The sequence below is a fragment of the Meleagris gallopavo genome, chromosome 6 (genome assembly GCF_905368555.1).
Source record: "Meleagris gallopavo chromosome 6, MGAL_WU_HG_1.1, whole genome shotgun sequence".
Taxonomy (NCBI): Eukaryota; Metazoa; Chordata; class Aves; order Galliformes; family Phasianidae; genus Meleagris; species Meleagris gallopavo.
This window is the reverse complement of record NC_139409.1, coordinates 28,073,347-28,097,433: the sequence shown is the minus strand read 5'-3', so window position 1 is coordinate 28,097,433 and position 24,087 is coordinate 28,073,347. Positions and strand designations below refer to the sequence as shown.

The following is a 24,087-nucleotide window of genomic DNA, read 5'->3' as shown; positions in this document are numbered from 1 at the left end:
TACTCTCCACACCTGTTTAAAGGCTGGCTGATGCTATCATTAGGAGCTTGATTTTAAAAACATGTTTTTATGTTAATGGTGGTGGTATCTACCATAACTGTTTTTACATTTTGTAGCTTTGTAGAGTGGAAACCTTTGCACATATACATATTCTCAAACTATCAGTGTGTTTTATGTCAATACTCAATTGTTATAATTTTGATTAATTGCAATCTACCTATTCTTGGTCATTTCTGTCTTTATAGTGACCTTTGTTTCAGAGTTTTTCTTGAACTTCTTGCTTCCTTCCTCTTATTCAATTGTACATATGTACTCCACATTAGAACTCAGAATATTCCAAATCCCAGGATGTACAAATTGATCTAAGACTATATTTTAGAGGGAACTAATGTAATAGACTGTAGGTGATTGATTTAAAAGTAAAACTTGAAGCTAGAAGTGAGGCTTGAATAAGAGCTTTTTTGAAGTCATTTCAAAGAGTTGTCTGACGTCTTTATTTCTGCAAACTGCTTGTTGAAAGGAAGTCCTCCCCAGAATTCCACTTACTTTGGTTGACATCCACGTATCAGTGAAGATCCTCTCATGTAGCTCTGCTGTCTCTTTAGGGGTTGTATGCTAATACATGAATAAATATGTACTTGAGAATATTGAGAGATTATTTAGCCAGCTTCAATTTCTTTCAATATGAATTTCTTTATCTCATGGAGATGTCTTCAGTCATTAATTCTCTCTGTTTTTATATTGTTTCTTCTAGGGTGAGCTGGATATCTGACATTATTGTGGTGGTCTCTCCTGAAAATATCGAAACAATGAAGTCTATTATTGAAAAATATGGCCACAAAAGAGTTACAGTTACAGGAGGAGGAATAACTCGTCACCGATCAATTTTCAATGGTCTGAAATTATTTTCGGAGAATGAATTTTCAAACAATCAGCTCCAGAAACCAGAAGTAGTGATTATCCATGATGCTGTGAGACCATTTGTTGAAGAAGATATTCTTCTAAAAGTGGTGATGGCTGCTAAAGAACACGGGGTATGTACTATACACAAAGCAACTCTGTGAGGCTCTTATGTAGTATACAGCTAAACTCATGATAGTAAAATAAGGATTTCTCTTGGAACTGCATTAGTGTATTATGTACTATACGTTTTAGATTCAGAATCCTTGTTATGCAGAGAAACGAGATGGGAAGGGGATGGCATTTTTAAATGCCTCAAAGATTACCTATCATGGAAAAGTAATTATTGTAATAGAGACTATCAGTAGGATAATGAATTAATCAGTAATTTGTAGAATTTGTTATGCAAGAATGGTAAAATTGTTAAAGGCATTACTTGTAAGAGAACCTAGTGAATTAATTGCCTGATGAGAGCAGATAGATATAACTCACGACTTAGCCACAGCATAATTTATACAATTGGTTATCAGCTGGCTGCAGGATTGAGCCCAGAGAGTGGTGGTCAATGGTTCAGTGTGTGAATGGAGATTAGTGATGAGTGGTGTTCCCTAATGGTTACTATGTGTGGCAGTACTCTTGAAAATCTTCATCAGTGATATTGACAGTGAGGTGTGCACCCTCAGCAAGTTTGCTGATGATGCCAAGCTGTGCGGTGCAGTTGACACCAGAGGGATGGGATGCCATCCAGAGGGACCTAGACAGGCTTGAGCAGTGGGCCTAAGTAAAACTCATGATGTTCAACAAATACAAATGCAAGATCTTGCACCTGGGTCACACCCAGAGAGTGAATGGTCAATGGATCAATGTCTGAATAGAGATCAGTGATGAGAGGTCTGTACTGGGGCCAGTGCTCTTAACTATCTCCATCAATGACATTGATAGTAGAATTGAGTGCCCCTTCAGGAAGCTTTTGTGTGTAACACCAAGCTGTGTGGTGCAGATGATGTGCCTGAAGGACAGGATGCCATTCAGAGAGACCTAGAAAGGTGTAGCAGAATGCTAAGTTATGACCTGAACTGTGATTGAGCACCTGGTAGGAAGGCAGGGCCAGCCCAGGGGAGCTCAGGTGCATGCAGTGCACTTGAGTGACTGAAAAGGTGGAGCCAGGATCCTCTTCTTCCCTGACCTCACTTAAGAGTTGGCAGTGGAGGCAAGGGTATCTTGCTGGAGAGCCCTGCATGCCTAAGGCCTTCTGAAGGTAAGCAGCTTCTTTCGTTTATTTCTGCGTCTACAGCTGTTGCATTTGAGCAAACTTTCACTTGCCTTTCACTTGCTTCAGCCTAGGGCCTTGCTACACTGCTGTCATTGCTGCACTTTCTTTCATGTTACAAAAAGGCTCAAGCAGAGAACCTCATGAAGTTCAACAAAGCCTAGGTCTTATACCTGGGTTGTGGCAACACCCTACTATCAATACTAGCTGGAGGACAAAAGGGTACAGCACAGCTCTGCCAAGAAGAACTTAGAGGTAGTGGTGGATGGTCAACTGAATGTGAGCCAGCAATGTGTCCTTGCAGCAAAGAAAGCAGATCGTATTCTGAGATGCATCAAAAGAAGTGTGGCCAGGAGGTCGAGGGAGGTGATCCTGTCCCTCTACCCTGCACCGGTGAGATCTCACCTAGTGTATTGTGACCAAATGTAGAGCCCTTGGTACATGGAAGGACTTGTTGGAGTGCACCCAGAGGAGGGCCACAAAAATGATCCAAGGGATGGAACAACTCTCCTACAAAGACAGGCTGAGAGAGCTGGGGCTTTTCAGCCTGGAGAAGAGAAGGCTTCAGGGAGACCTGATCATGACCTTTCAATATCTAAAGGGGGACTATGAGAAAGAGGGGGGCAGACTCTTTCACAAGGTCAGCTGTGGTGGGGCAAAGAGAAATGATTTCAAACTAAAATGGGAGATTTAGATTGTATGTAAGGAAGAAGGTTTTTACAGTAAGTGTGTTTGAGGCACTGAAACAGGTTGCCCAGAGGTAGTGGAAGCCCCATCCATGGAGACGTTCAATGTCAGGCTCAACAGGGCACTGAGCAACCTAATCTAGCTGTAAGTGCCCCTGTGTGTTGCAGAGGAGTTGAACTAGATGATCTTAAATGTCCCTTAGAACTGAAAAGATATATAATAAATAAATGAGGTAAAAGTGTTCGAGTATTAGAAAGGTATGAAAATCTACCACTGCTAGTCTCTTTCAGGAAATGAGGTAAAATATAAGTTGACAGACGATTTGCAATGTTGGCAGTACAGTTTTTTTGAAAGTTCATAGTGTAAAAAGGGAATGTTCCACTTGTTAAAATATTTATTATGATAATTAAATTATGTAAGGTATCACAGAACATTGTTAGATAAATATATTTTGTGTGCAGTTGTTTTGTACTCTTGTAAGTCGGCTTCATTAGAAATGTAAATAAAAATAGAAAAGTTTTCAGTGATACAGAGTGTAAGTTTCCAGTCATTAAAATTTTAATTCTGGTAGAATCTTAACAAGGTTTTTGACCTTTCTCATTTAGCACAGACTAGCTTTCCAGAATTACCTGCCAAAGACTATATAATACATAGATCCCCTTTGTAAATCTGTTTTAAGTAAGACTCTTGATTAGTAGAAGAATGGGTTTAATTTTATTGATGGTGAGTTGAAATGAGAGTAACTGTTTTTTTGAAGTGTGTGTGTGTGTTTAGGTGCCTACATGAATGTATGGTATGTGATATCCCATTGAGCATCGTGTTTTTTTAAACTTTTTAATGGAAACTATAAAAATATACTTGTTTGATTTTTCTTGAACTTGTAATTTTAATGTAATATTTTTCCCTGTTTTTCTTCTTAATTGGGTATAAGATATTTTTAGTAAAACAATAGGGAATCAAGGCAATCTCAATTGATATTCTCAAGGCAGTATATTTTAGTACATCTGAACTTCTGACTAATAAATATTCATCCAGATTGTTGAGGCGTCACTTAGTGTTTTTATGTATTTTTCTTAATCTTCTTTTCTGTTGTACAGTGTTAGAAATGCGTGCAGTATTCACTGGCTCTGCCGTGGCTTCCTGTGCTGGCTTAGAGTCGCTGATTGCAGCGAAGCTATGCATTTGGAGAACTGGACTCTGTAATCTGTTAGCTGCTGATGTTACTCAGTAGCAAAATTGAATCGGGGAGCATGAGGAGAACTTCAACTTATGAAAAAAAGTAAAAATAAAAAAAGTATTACAAAAACAAAAGGCAAAGCTTCCCATCAGAAAAATGAGGTGGTTATCTTCACTTGACAAATATAGAAGTTTGTAGAGTTACATGACAGGAAAGCTGAGATTCTTTCTCCAAACTTCCATGCATGGTTCTGAATATCAAAAAGATTTTGATGAAGGGAAGCTAGCATCTTTAATTATTTCTATAATCAAATTCTTTGCATGTCTTGAAGAGGATAAATTCCTCAATCTTTTAGTACAGAAAAGTAATTACTTCCTTTTGCTTTATGTAGAAAGGTACAAAACCTGGCAGAAGCATCATATTAAATCACCAGTGTAATAGGGATAATGCTGTATTGTTGTTCATCTGCATGCCATATAGATAACATAATTATGAGAACCTTTAATGTTCTTGAAAATGGCAATTGATCAAGTAAATTATTGCACTTCTAGCTGCCAATTGTCAGACAAATAAATTGCTTTATTACTCTTACTAATCAGTTTGTTATTTGCCTGTAGGAATTCAAATGTGCAACCTCTCCAGAACTAATAAATTATGCCTTAAATAGCCCAAACAACTCTTCCATTATTTGAAAATATTACGTTGTAACCAATTATATTCCATTTATGTTTTTGGGTAACTTTGTAATTAAAACTAAATGTTTCTAGAAAAAAATTCTTTATTGCAAGTAAAAGTTGAGAAAAGTGGAAGCATCACATGGCATCAGTCCAAAGCCTCTAGCAGTATCTCATTGCCAGCATTGCATTTTAAACAACTTAACTAAAAAAAAGTGCTTACAAGAAGAAAAAAAAAAAAAAAAAAAACAGGAAGGCAGAGAATAACAGGAACTTGTCAGTCATGCTATTGAGAGTTTTTTAAAAAGTGACTTAGTCAAAGACTGTATTTAACAAGCTATATTTGAAAATATAGAAGTATAACTCACTTCTTTGAGTGAAAGAACTGAATCCAAATGACATTCTTAAAAGGTGGATTCTGGAAACTGTTAAATGTAATTATTCTCAGATTTAGCAAGGATCCGAACAAAGCATAAATGTCAAACAACAAACGTACGGTGCTACTCAGTCTCATGGACTCTCATTCACATTCACAATCAGGTGATGTAAGTTCTCTGTCTAGAGAATGCCACGTATGTGCTCAATGTCTTCTTGCCTCTGAGTTTAGTCACAGTGAGTGCTGTGGTTATTGGTCTTGATGTATTGGAAGACTGGAGTAGAAAATACACATGCTTGTCTTTCATCCAGTGAGACAGCAAAATAAAATTTGCATGAGCAGAGTATGGTGAGAGGCAAACCAGAAAACAGCTTTTTCTCCACCAAAAATAAAGGAGCATGAGAATAAGTAATGAGGCTGATCTAGTCTAGTATACTTATGTCAGTAGTGCACTGTTGGACTAGTTCTACTCTGTTCTTTCTTTTGTTCTTTTAAAAGCAATCACCTTTTTGTTTTCTTGATATCTACTCAGTTTTCATCACGTATGAAATATTTTACACTTTATTTGTCCATTTTGTAGTCAGAGACTAGTTTTATCCACCTCTAAAGGCTGCATCAGTATCTGATGTGCTGTGTTTGAATCATATTTACATAGTAGGGCATCTGAAGTCATTGTCTGTTGGTGTTATTTCATTTTCTTTGTACTTTGGAATCTCCTTCTGTTCTGTCAGGCACTTGTGCAAAAGGAGAGTCAAGAACTGATGACATCATGTTAACATTCATATGTAGTTTATATTCCCTTTCTGTAGTTTAGGAACCTCTGACTTATGCCAGTGCAAAATGTGTACTAATGAATATTAGATATGTTGTATAAAAATTTTAGAAGAAAACATCTTTTGAAAAGTTTGGCTATTATGAAGACCAAAATATGTTCAGTAGCCCTGAAACTTTTCTAAATGTATAAAAAATCAAGGCATAGTCTGCTGGCACTTGTAAAGTTACTGGGTTTGACAGATTCAGTTGCCTTTATTTCCATCAAATCAGTGAGCTTTGGAAACCCCTTAGAGCAGGGTGCTGTGGCTTTTTTTTCATATTTGAGAATCATGAATTAGCTGTCTATGTATATGTAGTGCAATAAAGGACTTATATCTTATCTTGTCTACAGATGGCCTTGTGTCTTATCCCTCATACAATTCTTCCATCTCAGACAATCCAAAATATTGCTTAATTTTCAAGATATTTTTATGCTATGTATTATTGTTTTCAATACATGTTTTTGTTTTCTTGTTTGGTTTAGATAGTGATTGAGAGCAGCTTTCTCCTTGGAGATATTCAGAAGCCATCTGGATAAACTCCCAGGCTGTAGAAACCCTGCTTGAGCAAGGGAGTTGGACCAGATGATCACCAGAGGTCCCTTCCAATCTCCGGCATTCTATTAGTCCATGTTTTTGCAGGACATAGTTACACATTTTGATTTTCCAGAAACTGGCATTGGAATCTTATCTCTCTTCACAGGTAGGAAAAAGGAACAAGCATATTCTTTAACTGTCAAAATCTTTTAAGAAATGTGAGGATATGATGAGACAAACACTGACTATAAAGATGTAGTTTTCTGCCATGTCACTTGTGTAAGTTATTAGAAGACACAGTTTATTGTTTGAGAAGTTACTTACTTAGATATACTTTTATTTATTAGTTATATGTTTCCAAAAAGCCTGAAATGGTTCTTTTAGGCTACATAAAATATGTAACAGCTTTCTTTAATATGTCCAGGTCTCTTTATTCAAGGAGAGCTTTCCTGCTCAAAGATGGACATGTGAATGGATATAATCAATATGATTAAAATAAGTGAATTCTTAGCAGTTGAAGAATTATGATTTGATTATAGAATAATTGACTGTTTCCAGATGTAAGACTCCTAAGTATGAACTTGCTACTACATCTGTGTGCGTGAATCCTCATTTATTGTACAAAAATAATAAAAGATTTTGATACAACTGCAGAATATAAAGGAAGCCCTTTAGAGTGTATATATCTTTTTTTTTTTAATTTAGATTTGGGAAGCTGTTCTTCAGGAACTAATGGAAAATGAGAATGAAATATTACTCTCCATCTAAAGGGATGAGTACTAGTAGTCAGAAGTGTTTCTGAGAGAAAGTGGCATGTTTTTAGTTTGGGGTTTACACATACTGAATGCATAGAGCTATTGAAGATTGTATGGGAATGTTGGGTCATGGCCTAAACCACTGATTGATCACCTGAGGCAAGGACTGGGTCAGCTGTGGGAGCATAGGTGAAGGCAACTCAGCTGTGTGACTGGAAGGGGTGGAGCCTGGCTGCACCTCTCCTGGACCCCATTTAAGTTCTGACTACTACTGGATAAGGATCTCTTTCTGGAGATATCTCCTTTTTGGAGATTTTCTACTGTGAGCCTGGATCCTCAGATATGGGTAAGCATTTCTTCCTTGATTGTTTCTTTTTCGCCATGATAATCTTTCCAAGTATAACACCTGTTAAGTACCATCCTAACCATGCTACTCTTCCAACTGTACAAAGATCTTTAAAGAAAAAGAACTTCACAACATCTTTGGGTACCCTGTACCAGTGCTGAGGCACCTGCATAGTACGGTTGTGCTTCCTGATGTTCAGAGAGAACCTCCTATGTTCCAGTATGTGACTGTTGGCTCTTGTCTTGGCACTGGCACCACTGAAGAAAGCCTGGCTCTGTTTTCTGTCCATCCTCCATTCAGTATTTATATAAATTGATGAGATCATCCTTGAGCCTTCCCTTCCTCCGACAGTCCCAGCTTTCTTAGCTTTTCAGTATAGGAAAGATGCTTCAGTACCTTAATAAGCTCTGTGGCCCTTCTCTGGACCCTCTCCAATATACCCATTTCTTTCTTGTGCTAGGGAGCCCAGAACTAACACAGCACTTCAGATGTGGACTCATCAATCCTCAGTAGAGGGGAAGGATCATCTCTTGACCTGCTGGCTCAATACATCCTGAGATACTGTTGGTCTTCTTTGCTGCCAGGGCACATTCCTAACTTTCATTCAACCTGGTGACCAACTTGGTCCTCTTCTGCAAAGCTGCTTTCCAACTGGGTGGCTCCTTCATGCTCTCGTTTGTGGGTTAGTTCCTTCTCAGGGGCAGGGCTTTTCACTTTTCCTTGATGTTGAGTGTGCCCTCAGCAAAGGTGCAGGTGATATAAATTTAACTTTGTTAAAAGACAGAATGCTTGAATTCCAGATTCCTACATATAAGTGATACAATGATGTGGAGCCACAAGCTTACAGGTAGTCTTTATGGAATCACAACAGCCTCACGAGGTTCATGTGAAGCTTGAAATGATGATACAGTGTTTATGCTTAAGCCGTTTGGATTTCTTTTCCTTAGCTAGTCTTAGTGTGGTTTTGCTGCTGTATGGAAAATAGTTCTATAAAGTATTCTTTACCAGTCTGTAGTAATGGATAACTATCAGAAACAACTGTTTCCATTGCTTTTGGCATTATTGGCCCCATAGGAAGTTAGAACCTTCTCAGTAAAGCCTTTATTTGTTTCTCTGTTGAACGGAGACTTAATGTATTGTTAGCAAATTACTTCAAGTCTTTGTCCTAGCAGACTGTAGTGTTTGGCAGTGAGAAAGGAGAGAAACAACTGTCATTTCCCAGTTGCAATTTCAATGGCTTAAATGAGTCATTGCATTCATTAGGAAAAGTGCAACTGAACCAGCTGAAATACATGAATCGTAGTCAGGAACATAAATTGAAACCTCCCTTTCTTTGTTACACTTCTGCATTGTACTAACAGAGCCAGAATAACTGTGCCTAATACTTAAGCTTTTTTAAAAATGTGATTTAATTCCACAGTTTTTAGCTTCTGGAAGACTACAGTAATTTTTACCTTTCTTTTAGGTAGAATTAAGTTATCCTGGAAGTAAATTTCAAGTGTAATTTTCTCTATTAAAATGGATGCGGAGATCATGTTCACATGACATCTTTAATGTCTACCTCCTTTACATTTAGGGATACTGTCTATGTGCCACTGCTATTATCTTAGACTAATGAAAAACTGATGGGAATGGATCTCAAGCATCTATAGAAACTGACCAGCTGAGATTCCCCTGCTCAGACATGCATGAGGAGCTGAATTAAGGCCTCCTCTGAATTTCTCTTCCTTAGCAGAGCGTATGCCAAGAGCTTAGCACAAGAACAGGCTTGGATGTTTGGTTAGTGAGCTGCTGTTTGTGAAGAGATGTATGGATGTTTTGTGGCTGCTGAAAAAAAAAAAAACAACAAAGATTGGAGCATATGGTATAATAACTGTTCATTATAATTTGCTGTAGATGAATTGTTTGCTTTTTATAGTAGCATTTATGATTCTGTCCAACTGACTGCAATGTTAACAAAAAAAAAAAATCTGCTAGTGGTGAATTACAGTTACAACTTAGAACCCTTTCATGGCCCACTTTAAAAAAACATGCAAAATGAGTTTCTGTAAAACTGACCAGAGTAGAAGGTGGAATATACACTTTTTTTTTTCTTCAGAAGGGGCATGCTTAATCCCTGTATAGTGTATTCTTGCCTATCGTTTATGATCATTTGAATTGATTGTTTTACCTTATTCCGTGAGGAGACTGGAGTCTTATTATAGATAGAATAATCTGACACTTAGAGGTTTGTATAGTGAAATCTTATACCAAGGGGTTGCCATTCAGGTACAAGATGAAAATTACGGCTTCTTAATCTATTAGTGTAATTTTTGGTAAGAAAAAAAGGTCAACTCATTCACTCCCACAACTATTTCATTTAAGAAATTCACATAGGATTAAAAATGTAATAGAACAATAGTAAATAAAAAACTGATCTAATCCTTTCATGTAGAATCTTTGAGTATGTGTTGAATGGAAGAAATAATTCCATTAAGTATAGATTCATCCATAGGCCCATTTTAAATGCAAGATGTACTCATAAAGCTGTCTAGGTTATTTAAGATCATTTTATTTTACCATAAATGTGTAAATATTCATTTTTTCACTAAAACAACATAGGACATCTTTCTATATTTTAAAGATATTTATGTATTTCATATACGTATTATTCATATGCTTGTATGTAAATTGCACTCACTAGTGCTGAAAATGAAGAATTTGAGTGTATGTTGTGGCAGAATTATTTAAATCTATAGTCGCCATATCGTAGAATCATTAAGGTTGGAAAAGACTACTGTCATATAGTCCAAGCATCATGATTAGCAAAAGGAAATACCAAATTTAGTGTAAAACTAGCCAAATGGTTATATAACGTAATTAAGTAATGATCCTACTGTTTGAGGTGTTTCTGTTGACTTAATTAATAATAAAATCAGTGTTCTAAATCACTTTTGTCTTTCATTCTGCATAAACTAGATTAACAGGTAGGAAACGTCAAGTATTTATTTTATGATGGTTCTGGGAAGGTTCTGGGAATTGTCTGCTAGGAAGGATTATAAAAGCAATATTTACTGATGTTTGTTAAAGTAAATGCTTTAAATATGAAAGAATGGAAATTTAACATGTGCAATCTTAATTTCTGAGGAACAATTTCAGCTATCAGTAATCTTATTTTTTTTTTAAAGCTAATTGTGGCTCTGACATGTCCTGTTAAACATGTACTATCCCCAGTTGCTCAGATAATAGGTACTGATAAAGGAGAAATGTTTTTCTTAAGGAGGGTCATAAATATACATTACATTTGTTTAAGGAATCCTGTCTCTTTGAAGTCAGTTCAATGTACAGTGTAGTGTCAGCTCATTAACATTGGTTCAAAGTATATATTAAATATCCGATTAAACATCCCGTCTTTTGCAGCTAGGAATAAACACAATTATAATTTCTTCCTTCCTGGTGTTGGTTTAAGATTAACGTCTCCAAATTTAGTGAGTTCTGCTGTTATTCCTAGCCAGCTGGATAAACAGACTTTAAGGAAATTAAGTGAAGTTAAGCATATGAGCCCTTTTCATAGTGTTAACACACATGTTCAAATTAGCTCTCTTTTTGTCTGGCTGATGATTAAGTTTAGTATCTGTGTTGCACCAGGCTTGTTTAACATTTCAACCAGTGTTGTCCTTAGGCAATTAAAATCTGCCAGTACAAGCACTGGGGCAACTGGAATTAGTCTGTTTGGTGATACTATCTGCACTGAAGGAACTTCAGGGTACCTCTCCTTAAGGAGAATCAAAGAGATGGTGTGATCATGGTAACTTCAGTTTTAATTTTTTTTTTCAATACAATTCTAAATAAAGTAATTAAGATTTACTCTTGCTCTTTTATAACCCAGCAAGCCTTAGTCTTTAATGGGTGTGCAACCAAAATTATGATTGTGCTAGTTGATAGAATTCCTGTCCCAACTGCAGAACTGCCACACAAATTGTTTATGTTACATAGTGAAGTCTGAGTGTGTATGTAAGTGTGAATGAATGTGAATCTGTGTTTCCTAGTGATAATGAGAGTACTTCTGTGTTTTTGTGGCCTCATTCTTTACTCGTTCATCTTAGATGTACTATAGTCTTGTCTTCATGCAACATCTTGCAGTTAAGGGAAGAGTGTGCAGCTGAGGTACTGTTTTATGGCGATCTTTTGAATGTGATGTTAACAGGAGTGTGTTTCTTGATTGAATTCATGCAGCAAGACTGCTGCCTTGCCTTGCTGTGCAGCAAGTAGGTGGGTTCTGGGTGCAGAATGAGGCTCAGAACTGTGGGTACTGTGTGCAGACTCGTTCAAGTTCAAACCAGCTAAACTTCCAAACGTTTTATAAGACTTGTTCAAGTTTTCAAAAACTGTATAGGTATAGCTAAACCATAGTTTGCAGCTGTTTTTCCATATAAGACTGGTAACTTATCATTTGTGTCATTAGTTTGTCCAGTCTTTGTTATCGAAATAGAATTTTTGTGTCAGGTAGGATAAGTGGAGTGGATATGAAGAAATATTCTGTCTTCCATCTCTGCTGTGGACTCAAAAGGTTTCCTATAGATTACAACTTTTGGTAACAAAGAAGATGAAGTGTAGCTCTAGACAACAGCTGGATATAAATTGTAGAGAAGGAAAAAAAAATAATGTGGTGTTTTATTTCTGTGAACTACTTTGAATGGACATTGGAAAAAACTTTAGATAGTTCTATGACTTTGTTTTATTAGCTATTCCCCACTTCTGTATTACAATATAAAAAATGTGAAAAGGTCCACTTAAATATGTAGAGTATTTTAATCTTATAACTGAGTTTTTATTTAACTTTAAAGGTTTTGTTTGATAAATTTGGAATGGTAATTTTTTTCAGTTGAGACAACTGCTAACTTGAGTGGCAGTTACTGAAGATGGCTGAAGCATGTTCATTATGATAGGTACAGTCAGCTTGACTGCAGATGTCTGAATAGAAGTGCATGTTTCTACCTGTTTCATGCATCACAAATACTGTTTATTTCTGATTATTTTTCATACTGTAGATGGCTGTGAATGCCTTCATGGCAAGTAATTAGGTTTGTGTATAAGAATACTAGCTCTGCAGTAACATGTGGAAATGGTTTGATGGAAGAAAGTGAGGGAAATTAATCATAGTAGTTCGGAGCTTCTTTTGCTGGTTCATAGCCAGATCTAATTAGACTGGAATTTGTAAGGAGATGGTCATGTTTGGTTAACACATAAATAATCCTTCACTGAACAAGGAACACTCCAGGATGCATTTTCAAACTATTAGATGTCTAGCTTGTACAAGTTTGCATAGATTGTTGTTGTTGTCGTGTAGTTGAACAGTGTTTTAATCCTAACCTTGTCTTTATGGAAGAGTAAGATAGAATTGTGTGCTTACCAAATTCACGTTTATATAGTTGACTTTAATTAAGTTCCGGAATGCACATATTTGTCTTACTAAGTGTAACTAACCCTGCAATCTTCAGTGTATAGTTTCAAAGAAATCCGCTACCTTGAAATGATGAAAACATATTTCTAAATCCAGTGTATATACACAAGATACATTTATTTTTAATAAAGCAGTGTGAGTAAGTCCTTTGATTTAGTCTTGGTTCAGTGCCATTTTGTTGGCCATGACAACTTTGATTAAAGAATTACAATTAAGAAATACGAGCATCGAGAAACTGTAAAAACATCAGAATATGATACTCTTTCAAAGATGGCATTTGTAAGCTTTTAGGTATATGATACCAGGTATATTTGTAAGCAATTTTAAAACATTAAACCTAGTGCTATCTAGGATGTACATTTCTTTTATGCCACTAGGCAGCTGGGGAGGTGGAAAGCATAGACAAAAATGAACTGCAGTGGAGAGAGAAGCTATGAATGGAGAAGTCATGGTAGAGTAATTCAAAAGTAGAAGGGAATTATACTGGGGGATTGGGAGAGTCTGACAATTTTGGACTAACTTCTGAAGGTTTAAGGCTGTGATTCCTTCTCCCTTAAAGTTTAGGGTTGAATTGGCCATGTAAGTGAAATCTATGGGTCTGCATTAACATTTGGGGTCAGTTGGGGACAGGGATGTGCAAAGGCATAGCATTCTTCTTTTGTGTATGTCACCCTGCAGTACCTCTGGTCTGACTTGGTTGCCCCACTGCTGTAAAATAAAATTAATTGCTGTAGTGGTATTTTTTTTTTTTTTGTAAGGATTTTATGCCATTAGGTTGTTTTTGTTTTTCCAGCTTCCTAGTTCACATAATTAACTTAATGAGTTTTGGAATTATTTTGTCTTGTTCTATTTTCTCTCTTGTTTCCAAAAAGGAATAGAACAGTGGTGCGAGTGTGTTGCTTTCCATGCTGTTTTGGAGCTTCTGACTCTGATAACTTGTTCTTGCCAAGCTGTATTCTGGATGTGGAGTGTTACTCGTTAGTGAATGCAGTAAATCAGGAATATTTGTAACTTGGATGATTTCTTGCATGTCATATAAGCTTCACCTGCCCCATCCCAGACAGGCCTTCTTGACATTTTAGTGGGTTCTGATTTATTTTTTTTTAGATGGCATGAGTATTGTCAGTTTTTATGATTATTCAGGAAGAAGTTGTGTTGTGTTAGCCAAGTTACTATTGTGTGTAGGCTTCTGTGGCCTGAATATTCAAGTTTATTCTGTAATAAGAGGTATCATGAATACTGCTTAGATTTTACTGTCTTTTAATTGTCTGATCCCTAATCTCACTGGGTAAATAATAACTGGTTGCATTCATTTAAATCATCTGTTCAGAATAAAAGTATGATAAAAAATGGGAAGGATACAGTGCTGTTGCGAAGTGCAAAGATGGACTACTATGCTTTGAATCTACTGAAAATACTTAATGTACTATGCCCTTAATTCTATACCTTTTTTTTTTACAAAGTATAAGATATTGTAATATATATAATGTATACAATATATATAATAAGATATTATAATATACAGTCAAGATTTAAAGAATTTGTGGTGAGATGTAGTTATGCTGTATGTAGTTAAGCAAAAAGCTGGCTACAAATGGAGAACTTGTTCATAAATGTTTTTCATTTGTCCTGTTTAAGTTATAAGAGGCAACTCCTGTTTCTAAAACTATTTGAAGATGGTTCAGTTTTCAGCAGGTGCATGAAAGGGCTTGCTTCTAGGAGAAACTGCTTCATCACCTCCGCTGAAGTTGGTAGATTTGTATGTTGTGACATTTTAAAGTAGTTTTAAAGAAATAATTGAGTTTAAATGAATGTGGATTTGTTGGTGTTTTTTTTTTTTTCCTCCCAGTATTTTTGTCTTCAGGAAAATTAACCATTAGCAGTATTTGTTTCAGCATCTCAATATTTCAGTGTCTCTTATGCTCAAAAGGTTACTTCAGGAGCTTACTCAGATATTTTGATACTTTAACAAATCTATATAACAAAATATATGGAGGAAGGAAGAAGTATATGCATCTCCTGTTCATGGCAGATCTTGTGCTTGACTTGCCTTTGAAGTGGAATGGCTCAAAGGCTGTAAAGTAGATGTTTTAAGAAATTGTTTAGTTGTCCATTAACTTTTCACTTCCTATTTAGGAACTGCGTATGATGCATTTTATATATGATCCACTTGATGTCTGGGTCAAAATGATTAGAAACTGCAAGTTGGGTTCTCTGCATAAAGTAATGTTAGTGTTAAGACTCAGGCACTTCCTTTGGATTCAGAGGATTTTATGGTAGCCTAAATCTGAGTTTAAAAAAGATATGTAAAACTATCATGCCATATTAAGTATTTACAATTTTAAATAAGGCCAGATATTTTTGGTTATGTTTGGGTTTTTTGAATAGTTTTTTAAAAAATTAATGTCTGAACCCCTTATCTGAGAGCTGCACCAAGTACCTGTACATTCCTGACTTAAATAGCAAGTCAAAGCCTCTCAGATGAGAACAAATAAAATTCACATTCAATGTATATACTCTTTTTACTAGCATAAAAAGAGTTCTGCTGTTATGGATTTATAACTGAAAAATCAGCATGAAAAGTCCTCAGAATAAAATATTTGGTGTTATAACTGAATGGATGTAGGCTTCTGGATGATTGTGCTTCACTTGCATCTCACAGTTATAAAGGGCAAAAGTCCTTCAAGTACAAAAATACTTGCGTATGAAAAATTCTAATGTTCAGATTTCTGAACTGAAAAATGTTATCTGCAGACCTTTTCCCTGTTCCATTCATTGAAGGACTGCGAGGAGTACAATTCAGAAAAGGCTCTGTGCTGAATAGGGAGGACCCTTGATTTGTCCAGAAGGAAATACTCCGTATATTTTAATTTTTATTCCTCTTTGGCCTGGGTATGATAACAAAATTCATAATTCTGCTGTTTGTAGTGCCAAATATTATGCTTACATGATGAATGAGGATACCTAGGAGCCAATATTGGAACCTGAAATGTGTGTGGTGAGTTCTGCTTAAGCCTACGTGGGTTTGGCAGCTGTGTCAGCATATGCCAGCTGGTGAATGTTGCCAGAAGTATTGCAGATGCAGGACTTCCTATGCCAGGGACTCAACTCTCTTGTCCCATTGTGAAAATTATGTGAGGCATACATAAGCCAGATTTTCCCTTGCTCTGCTCTTTTTTTTTCTCCCTTTACAAAAATGGTCTTATGAACAACTACAGTCTATGTGTCACTGAAATTATAAACTTAGCAGTGTAGGGTCACAGTGTCTGGTTAAGGGACCATGTGCACCACATGCATGTGTGCTGAGGAAGAGGAAGGACATGCAAGTAGGTGAGCCAGTACTGAGGAAAACGGAGTCATAAATCTTATTCTTTGCATTAAACTTGATGTTTTCAGTCAGTGTCAGGGATAGTTTGAGAGGGCCTGTGGCAGAAAACAAATGGAAGGCAGCTGAGAAACCCTCACGCTGACACATTGGATTCAGTTCTGGGGGTAACATAAAGCAAAATTGCAATTGTTAAAAAATTCCATTTGTTAAAACTTAAGTGCTGTAAAGCATCTCAAGTATTTGAAAGTTAATTGGGGACTTAAAAAATGACATGTTTAGATATATTAGAAATGAGATCTTCCTGAATCTTCTGGAAGGGCTAGGCCTAAGCAAAGCAGGACATGTGGTTCATTGTTGTCACAGAGATAGAGACACTGATGAATTTTTATTGTGCAATAAACCAGATGTCAAGAAAACAATACATTTCAGAGTTCTTTTAAGAATATCGTTTTGAGTATTTCAATTTTATTTAGAATTGCAGTTTGCTTTTTTTGTTCCTCAGAGTGCATGTTTCACTTGTGAGATTTAGTTATGCAAGTCACATTGTATTCTGTTGGCCTGTTTTATGCTTAAAATGCAACATGACATGATTGTTAAAAATGGTAATAAAATATTGGATCAGTCTTAAATCCTTTTTCTAACTGGTTTTCTGAAATGGTAACTGTTTCGGGAGAAAAAAAGAAGACATAACTAATTACGGAAAAGCTGTGGCTAGCATGCTGCGTGTCCCTTTTCCCATGACCTACTAATTTTATAACTTTTTTTGTGTGACCAATTAAAACATGATGGCAGAGCAAAATAACTTACTCCAAATGCCCAGCAACTGAAATGGGGAGGTAATAATTCAATGTGGAGGAACGAGCTCAATCTGAATTTTTTTCTAGTAGCTTATATCTGAGCAGTTGAAACCTGTTAAAGCAATAGGTGTTGTGGATTAAGGCCTTCCATGTGTCTCCTGCTGTTTTAAATCTGAATCAGATTAGGTGCACACTCACAGAAACCATCTGATTTGTATGTAGAAGTAGATCAGAAAAAAGGACATCTCAGACCTGCACATGCTTGCAATAGATGTTTATGAAGGATGTATAAATTTTTTTTGTGCGTGTTTCAAAAATTGGCCCTTACTATGTACTAAGTATGGTCCTCCATGGCTGGATTGATGTGAAAAGTCTCTTATAGTATAAATATTATGACTTACATATTATGAGAAATGTAATGTTTTTTTTTTCCTTTAACAGTGACTATCTGATACACAGTTAGGTTTCTTTGTGTTTTGTTCTGTAGGCAGCAGGAGCAATTCGTCCTTTAGTTTCTACTGTTATTGCCTCTGCTGCAGATGGATGTTTAGACCACTCATTGGAACGTGCTAAGTACAGAGCAAGTGAAATGCCTCAGGCTTTTTTATTTGACATAATCTTTCAAGCATACCAACAGGTAAGATTTTGAGTTTTCTTATTAGACATTTTACCTTTATTTTAGTGTTTAAAAACAAACCAATCAAAAAAAGCAATTCAGCCTCTATTTTGGATCTCATCAAATTGTATTTGTATTGTTTATCTATGATATTTTGATGACAGTGCTTCATCATTATCATATTAAGTGTTTTGCAGTATCAAACTGACAACTACAAGGTGGTAGGTGAAGGGTCTAAATTACCAGAAAGACTGATTAGGTTTTTGTTGCACATTTGATTACTTGAATAAGGATGCTAATGTGCTTAAAGTTAGGTATTTATTAGGTATGTTTTGTTGAAAGAGTTTCAAATGGATTTTTGTATACATAGTGTAGTGATGGCATTAGGTAAGAATATAAGATCCAAGTGATTTTAAAATATTTTGGATAATATTACCTTTGTATACCCAGGTAAATGGTTGAAGTGTTTTGTATTGCTTATATTATAATAAATGATCATACATACTTAAATAATATTATATTATGAAATAATATTTTACATTATTGTAATTATTCATTATGTTTCTAATACAGTGTGTTAACTTTATCTTCACTTAAGAAAAATTTTGTGGGTCATATAATAAACTCTGGTGTTTTTGCCTTTATTCCTCTTGAAGACTGCTTTCATTTGCCACACCCTGCATTCACAGTTTACTGGAAACACTCCAGGCTTTCGTCTCAGCATTCTACTTCCTTTTCATTCATCACCTTGTGGAAATTGCCTGTCCTCCAGGTATTTTCCAGATTGACTGGAAGTAAGGCATTTCTTCATTTGTCACTTAGAAAGAATTATTTTTCACTCCACTAATGCTGACAGTTATGCTTCCCATCAGTCTTTCATTTTTAGAGTAAACGTGACCAAATTATTGATAGTCACCTTCAGAGAGTACACAGCTTTGAAGTCACCAAGAACAGAATGAATGCATGGACGAGCAATGAAGAATACTTTGAAATATTTGCAGAACTTCCGTGTCATACCCTATTTGTGTGACACCTGAAGCTATTCTTAGATGCTGAAGATGGAGTGTTGTCCAAGATGAACTATTCAAATGATTGGACTACCTCCAGCTGTTTTGCTTCTAATGTGTAGCAGGGAGATGTTCTTGGTGTACATGGTTTCTAAATGAAAGTCTCCAGCTTGAAAGTAGTGAGCAGTGTTATACATAAATAGAACACCTAGAAGAGACAACAGTGAATATTGGTTATGCAACCATTATTTTCTTGTTTGTCTTTTCTCAAAAAAAAAAAAACCCTCTATTTTTTCCTACTGTGTTTGCTCTTAGTTTGCAGATACAGTAGAGCTGGCAAATACATAAGAAGCTTTTGCTTCTCAATGTCTTGCTCAAAAGGCAACTATATTTGCAATCCCTATGCTCCTCTGAATAGTGCTGTCTTCGCACATCTTAATTCCATCAGTTCTCTTTTTTGTATCCTTGCTCTTTCAAGGACAAGCCACCAAAGTCGTTAGCAAGCAACCAAGGCTATGGTTCCTTGTCCTCAGTTCCCTTTGCATTGGCTAAATTCTGGTCATTAAAATGCTCTGTGCCTTGGAGCTCTGGGAAGGATAACACTTTGCTAAACCTCTCAACTCATATTGTTTGCTAATTATTTATGTTTCAATGGTGCCTAGCTGTCCAACTCAAGGATTAAAACCTTATTGTTCTGCTACAAACAAAAAAAAAAAGATAATTGCTGTCCTTAAGAACTTACTAAAACTACTATAGGACGGATTTCTATAGGAATGGGTGCAACTTATGGTGCTTCATAGATATTAGTATATCCATAATTAGTTCTCACAATGACATAGTAAAATAGTTGTATAGATGAATAAAAAATATAATGTTGCTATCCATATTGGAAGTCCCTCACAGGATTCACAGCTCCTCACAACTGGGAATGGAATAATTCAGATAATTCAATGCACAGACTTAATTTGTGACCACGATCCCATGCATTTTATACAGATGTGACCTTTATGCAAGCAGTGGGGGAAAAGCAGCAAACAAGCATTTCTTAGAAGGACATCCATTTCAATTTTTTCTTCAAGTAACATTGCATTGAGGGTGATATGGAATACCACTTTTAAATTCTTTCTATTTAAATATATCATCTGGTATGAATAAGTAGATTTAGAGAATTTGCTTCCAGATTTGCTCTTTTTCATGAATTTAGGTTCTTTGGGAATCTTAGCCACTAAACTACAACATTCAATTAAATGTCAGTGCACTCACCCTTACAGGTTTCCCATTTACTACAGTCCTTCTAGATTTTTTTTTCTTTTTTTTTGTTTGTTTGGCACAGGTCTGAGCAGAGCAGACTGGGTATACCTTTTTACTTTATGTTCTTATTTTTTAAAAATGAAAGATCACAACTTTGGAATATTTTTTCCATTTCTTGCTTGATTAAAAAGGCAGTGATTTGGGAAGAAATACATATCTTGTACATAAAGTTAGTTGAAATAGATATAACAGATGCCAGATTTATTTCAGTATTTCTTAAAAATAAATAAATAAATATTTATATAAATATATATAAAGTAAAATATAAAATATTTATGTAGATATTATATATTGCAGTGAATTTCCTTTACCTGTGGTGCCAAAAAATGAACACAGGTTTTTAAAAACATTCAGCCAGGTTATTTGTATGTGTATTTTTTGTGTGTGTGTTGCATTGCATTATTGCTGAATCTCAGCTTATTTTTCACTGTTTTACATCTTTTGTGTAGCCTAAAAAATATACCTATTCCAAAGAGATCTTTTGTGCTCAGGTATATGCTGCTTTCTAATCTAACTCTGACAATGGTCAAGACTTCTGACATCATGAATATTAATTTGAAACTTATACTAGTGCTTTTAGAACCTTTTAAATTTAACTGCACAAAAATTGCATGCACTTCCATTTTTAATGACTGAGAGCTTATTAGAATGTGCTGCCTTCTTCATTTGCATGTCTGACATGTAAGTGGTGCACTGAAAAACATTTAAAGCCAATACTGGAACTCAAAATAAACAGTGGAGCTAAAATGGTGTCTTGATCTTAAAAGGCCTCATTACTGTGACTATGATTCTACTGTGGTTTTTGTGTCATTAAATCGAGCACTTAGCTATAATAAAATGAATAGGTATAATGGGATTTTGACAGATAGAGGCACCTATTGTTATATTTAATGCTACCTAACACTTTCTGTTGCAAGTCTCTGTTCTGTTGCTTACATGAATCATGGGAAAACGGCTGTTTACTTCTGGTACACTGGAGTATTCTGATGCCTCTGCATTGTAATAGGACTTTAGATTTTGGCACTGAAATGGTTCTGAAGAGAGAGATGGATAAATAACATCATAAGCACATGTAATTCATCATGTATGTGCTTCCTCAGCTCATATCCTTATGAAGTACTGCACTGTTTGTGTTCTATTAAGGTTATGTAAGTTTTTATATGGTATAATGTGTGTTTGGCAAAAGGTGGATAAATGTCAGATGCAAAGAACTGCTAGAGGAGTAAAAACTTCATAATGTATGTGATATCACACAGGCAGTAATATGATGCTTTACCTTAATCAGCGTTTTTGCCTACGATGTTGGGTAAAGGGCCATATACATATGATAAGGGAATAAATTTAACATACTATGTTGTCCTAGTTCTGGTATTTGTTCTTGACTCGTGATTTCTTCTTTCTTGTAAGTGTGAACTGTATTGCTAACCTTCAGCAAATGATAGTAGGGAATTAGTTTAAGTATTCTGAATAAAAAAGTGCAAGCCCCTAATAACTAGTGAAACTTGTGGAAAGGTTGTAAAATCACATCTAGCTACCCAGTACAAAAACCAGCCAGTTTGTTTTGGCTCACTCTGTTTTTGTTTTTTTTTTTTTTTTTGAACTACCAAGAATTAAATTTCTCTTCTTTAGAAACTTTTTTACCTATTCTATCAGCTCCTGGGGATATCAGTATAGTTTAAGTGCTAGTTGAAAATCCATCTTTTCCAAATGAAAACAAATAAAGGCTGAATTCCTTAGACTAGACTTTTTTTCTTTCTTTCTTTTTTTTTTTTTTTTTTTTTTTTGCTTAATGTAGTTTCATCTTTTTATGTCAAATATTAGCAAATGCAGAGTTGGATCTTGTAAGCCTGGGAAGAGGAGTAGGATGAGGGGAAGACGTACTAGAAGTCAAGTGTTTCCCTGGAGCAGTATCATATGAGAAATTAGAGTATCAGGAAGTCAGGTAGACAACCTCTTTTTTCGTGAGTCAGTGTGGGCCGGGAGTGATTTCTCTAATACCTATTTCTGACATATTGTGGAATGCACAGGTATCCTTTGTCTTCAGTACAAAGCATCTTGTTATGTGATGTCACATTAGTGTACAAAGGCAGCCATGATATAGAATAGCTGAAGTTTTCAAGAAATCACAATGTATCTTAAATGCATCTTGCCAGCGTAAGGAAGGTAGGAGGAACAACTTCCTGATCTTGCAGAGGAACAATTGAAAATGGAAGCAGAAGAGGGGTATGTAGAGGACCCTGAATAGCTTCTGTGTTGAAGATGTAACCAAAAGCCTAGGAAGGATGATATATTATTGGAGAATTGTCAACATCAATGATGGGTATGTGTAGTTAGTGTATTAATCTGTTGATAGTAGACCTGTAGATTATAAAGTTTATATTCAGCTACTCAAGGTAATGAAGCAGAGATAATAAAAAAGAAGAGAAAGCAGGAATATTTGTTAAAAGAGGCTAAACTTCAGTGTGTTTGAGATTTTTTTCTGCTTATCTAAAGTACCTTACAGAAAGTACCACAAGGAAGAAGATGAAACCTTAGAGTTTCTATCTAAATTCTGCAGAGACTAGGTAGAGTACTTTTTGGGATGATGCTGCATTAATACATTTGTTTGTAGCCAGCTTTACCCACTTCTTGGATAATAAGCAGTCACATATGCTTATGAGGGGAGTTGCATATGCTTATGCATCTGCCTGCATAGGAGAGAACTGCTATGTATAAGCGTAGTAATGTCAAGATACAAAATAATAGTGTGTCAGGGAGAAGCATGGAAATACTTTGATGCTAAATTCTGGGAGGCAGATGTTCTTCCACTCCCAAAAAATCATTTCAAGATGGGACTATGGTAAAAAGAGAGATTCTGCAAGCTGTCCAAACAAATCCTCAGTAGAAGTAGAGACTTCATTTTTTTCAGAAGTCATGAAATTTTTCTTGTCTAACAAACTTCTGAGAATGTTCCAGGAGCATTTTGTCAGAATAAGAAAGAAAGTTGGCTATTGTTAGGCCCATTGTAGAAGTATTGTCTTCTCTGTATGTAAATAACAGGGAGTGTATTCCATGTGGATTTTGTAAACTTCTCAAGTGCTTTTTGAAAGTCTACAAAATCACTGAGATTCTTCTTCAAACATGTGTGAAATGTTTCAGTATCCTCTGTAGAGGGGAAGTGGAGTCAGCTGTAGCAGTTTAGTAATATTTTGGCATATGTCAGGCAAGTCCTTCGAGGCAAAATGTCTAGACTGATTTGGGGATTTTCCTGCGGGTTCATTCTTTGTTAAAGAAATCAGTGTCATTCAAATTAACATTGCCAGAAGCAACATACGATTAAATGAACAGTAGCAGACAAATTGTTAACTAAAGCCTTGGTAACTTTGAGAGAAAGGGTCAGACTCAGCAGGACTAAAAGGTCAAAATGCAAGTGAGGCAGAACTTAGCCATTTCAGTCGAACACTGAAGTCCTTCAAACAAACAAACAAACAACCACAAAACAAATAACACCTCTCTCTTAAGACTAAAGATACCTGAATCTTCAGGGCATCAGAACTTTCTTAACATTGAGCAGATATTAAACATTGTGTTTACCGAGGTGTTGAAGTTGTTGCCCACTCAGAGGGAAAAAGATATATAAATCTTTACCTGATGTGAAATCTTTGCCAGTCAGTGATGAATTGGTGATATGGGTTAGAAGTGTTTTTATAGTAGAAAAGCACTGAAAAATAGATCACAATTGTTAAAAATGAATAGCTGTAAGTAAGATATGTAGATTCTATTATAACCTCTAAAGGATTGTGTCTTGGCCTTTATCTTTTTCTAAAAAGCTAGATATCTTTCATTTAGTGTGCTTTGTTGTGAAAATAAGTTGACCTCATTCTTCAGACTTGCTCACCTACATTGCTTTAGCTACATTTTATGTTCAGGTCTTCTAAATATATGACATGTATCATTATATTATTGCATTTTTTCTACTTCCATGTTTCATTTTCTGTCTGAAGGTTTTCTTCCTTCCCATTCAACTGTATTTTGAAGTACTGAAGCAAAATGTGATACGTAATTTAGATGA

General features: G+C 35.7%; 1 protein-coding gene across 14 annotated transcripts in view; it reads left to right on the top strand.

Annotated features, from left to right (window-relative positions):
• CRPPA (CDP-L-ribitol pyrophosphorylase A) overlaps window positions 1-24,087 on the top strand; it is a 113,922-nt gene that overhangs the window by 9,442 nt on the left and 80,393 nt on the right. For all 14 annotated transcript variants that reach the window (XR_014883860.1, XR_014883861.1, XR_014883862.1 and 11 more), the window contains 2 exons: window positions 755-1,034; window positions 17,590-17,739. Coding sequence is in view for 11 of the 14 variants with exons in the window: in XM_085226128.1 (XP_085082254.1) it covers window positions 755-1,034; window positions 17,590-17,739 (430 nt within the window). In the remaining 3 variants the exon portion in view is untranslated. The remainder of the gene's footprint in view (window positions 1-754; window positions 1,035-17,589; window positions 17,740-24,087) is intronic.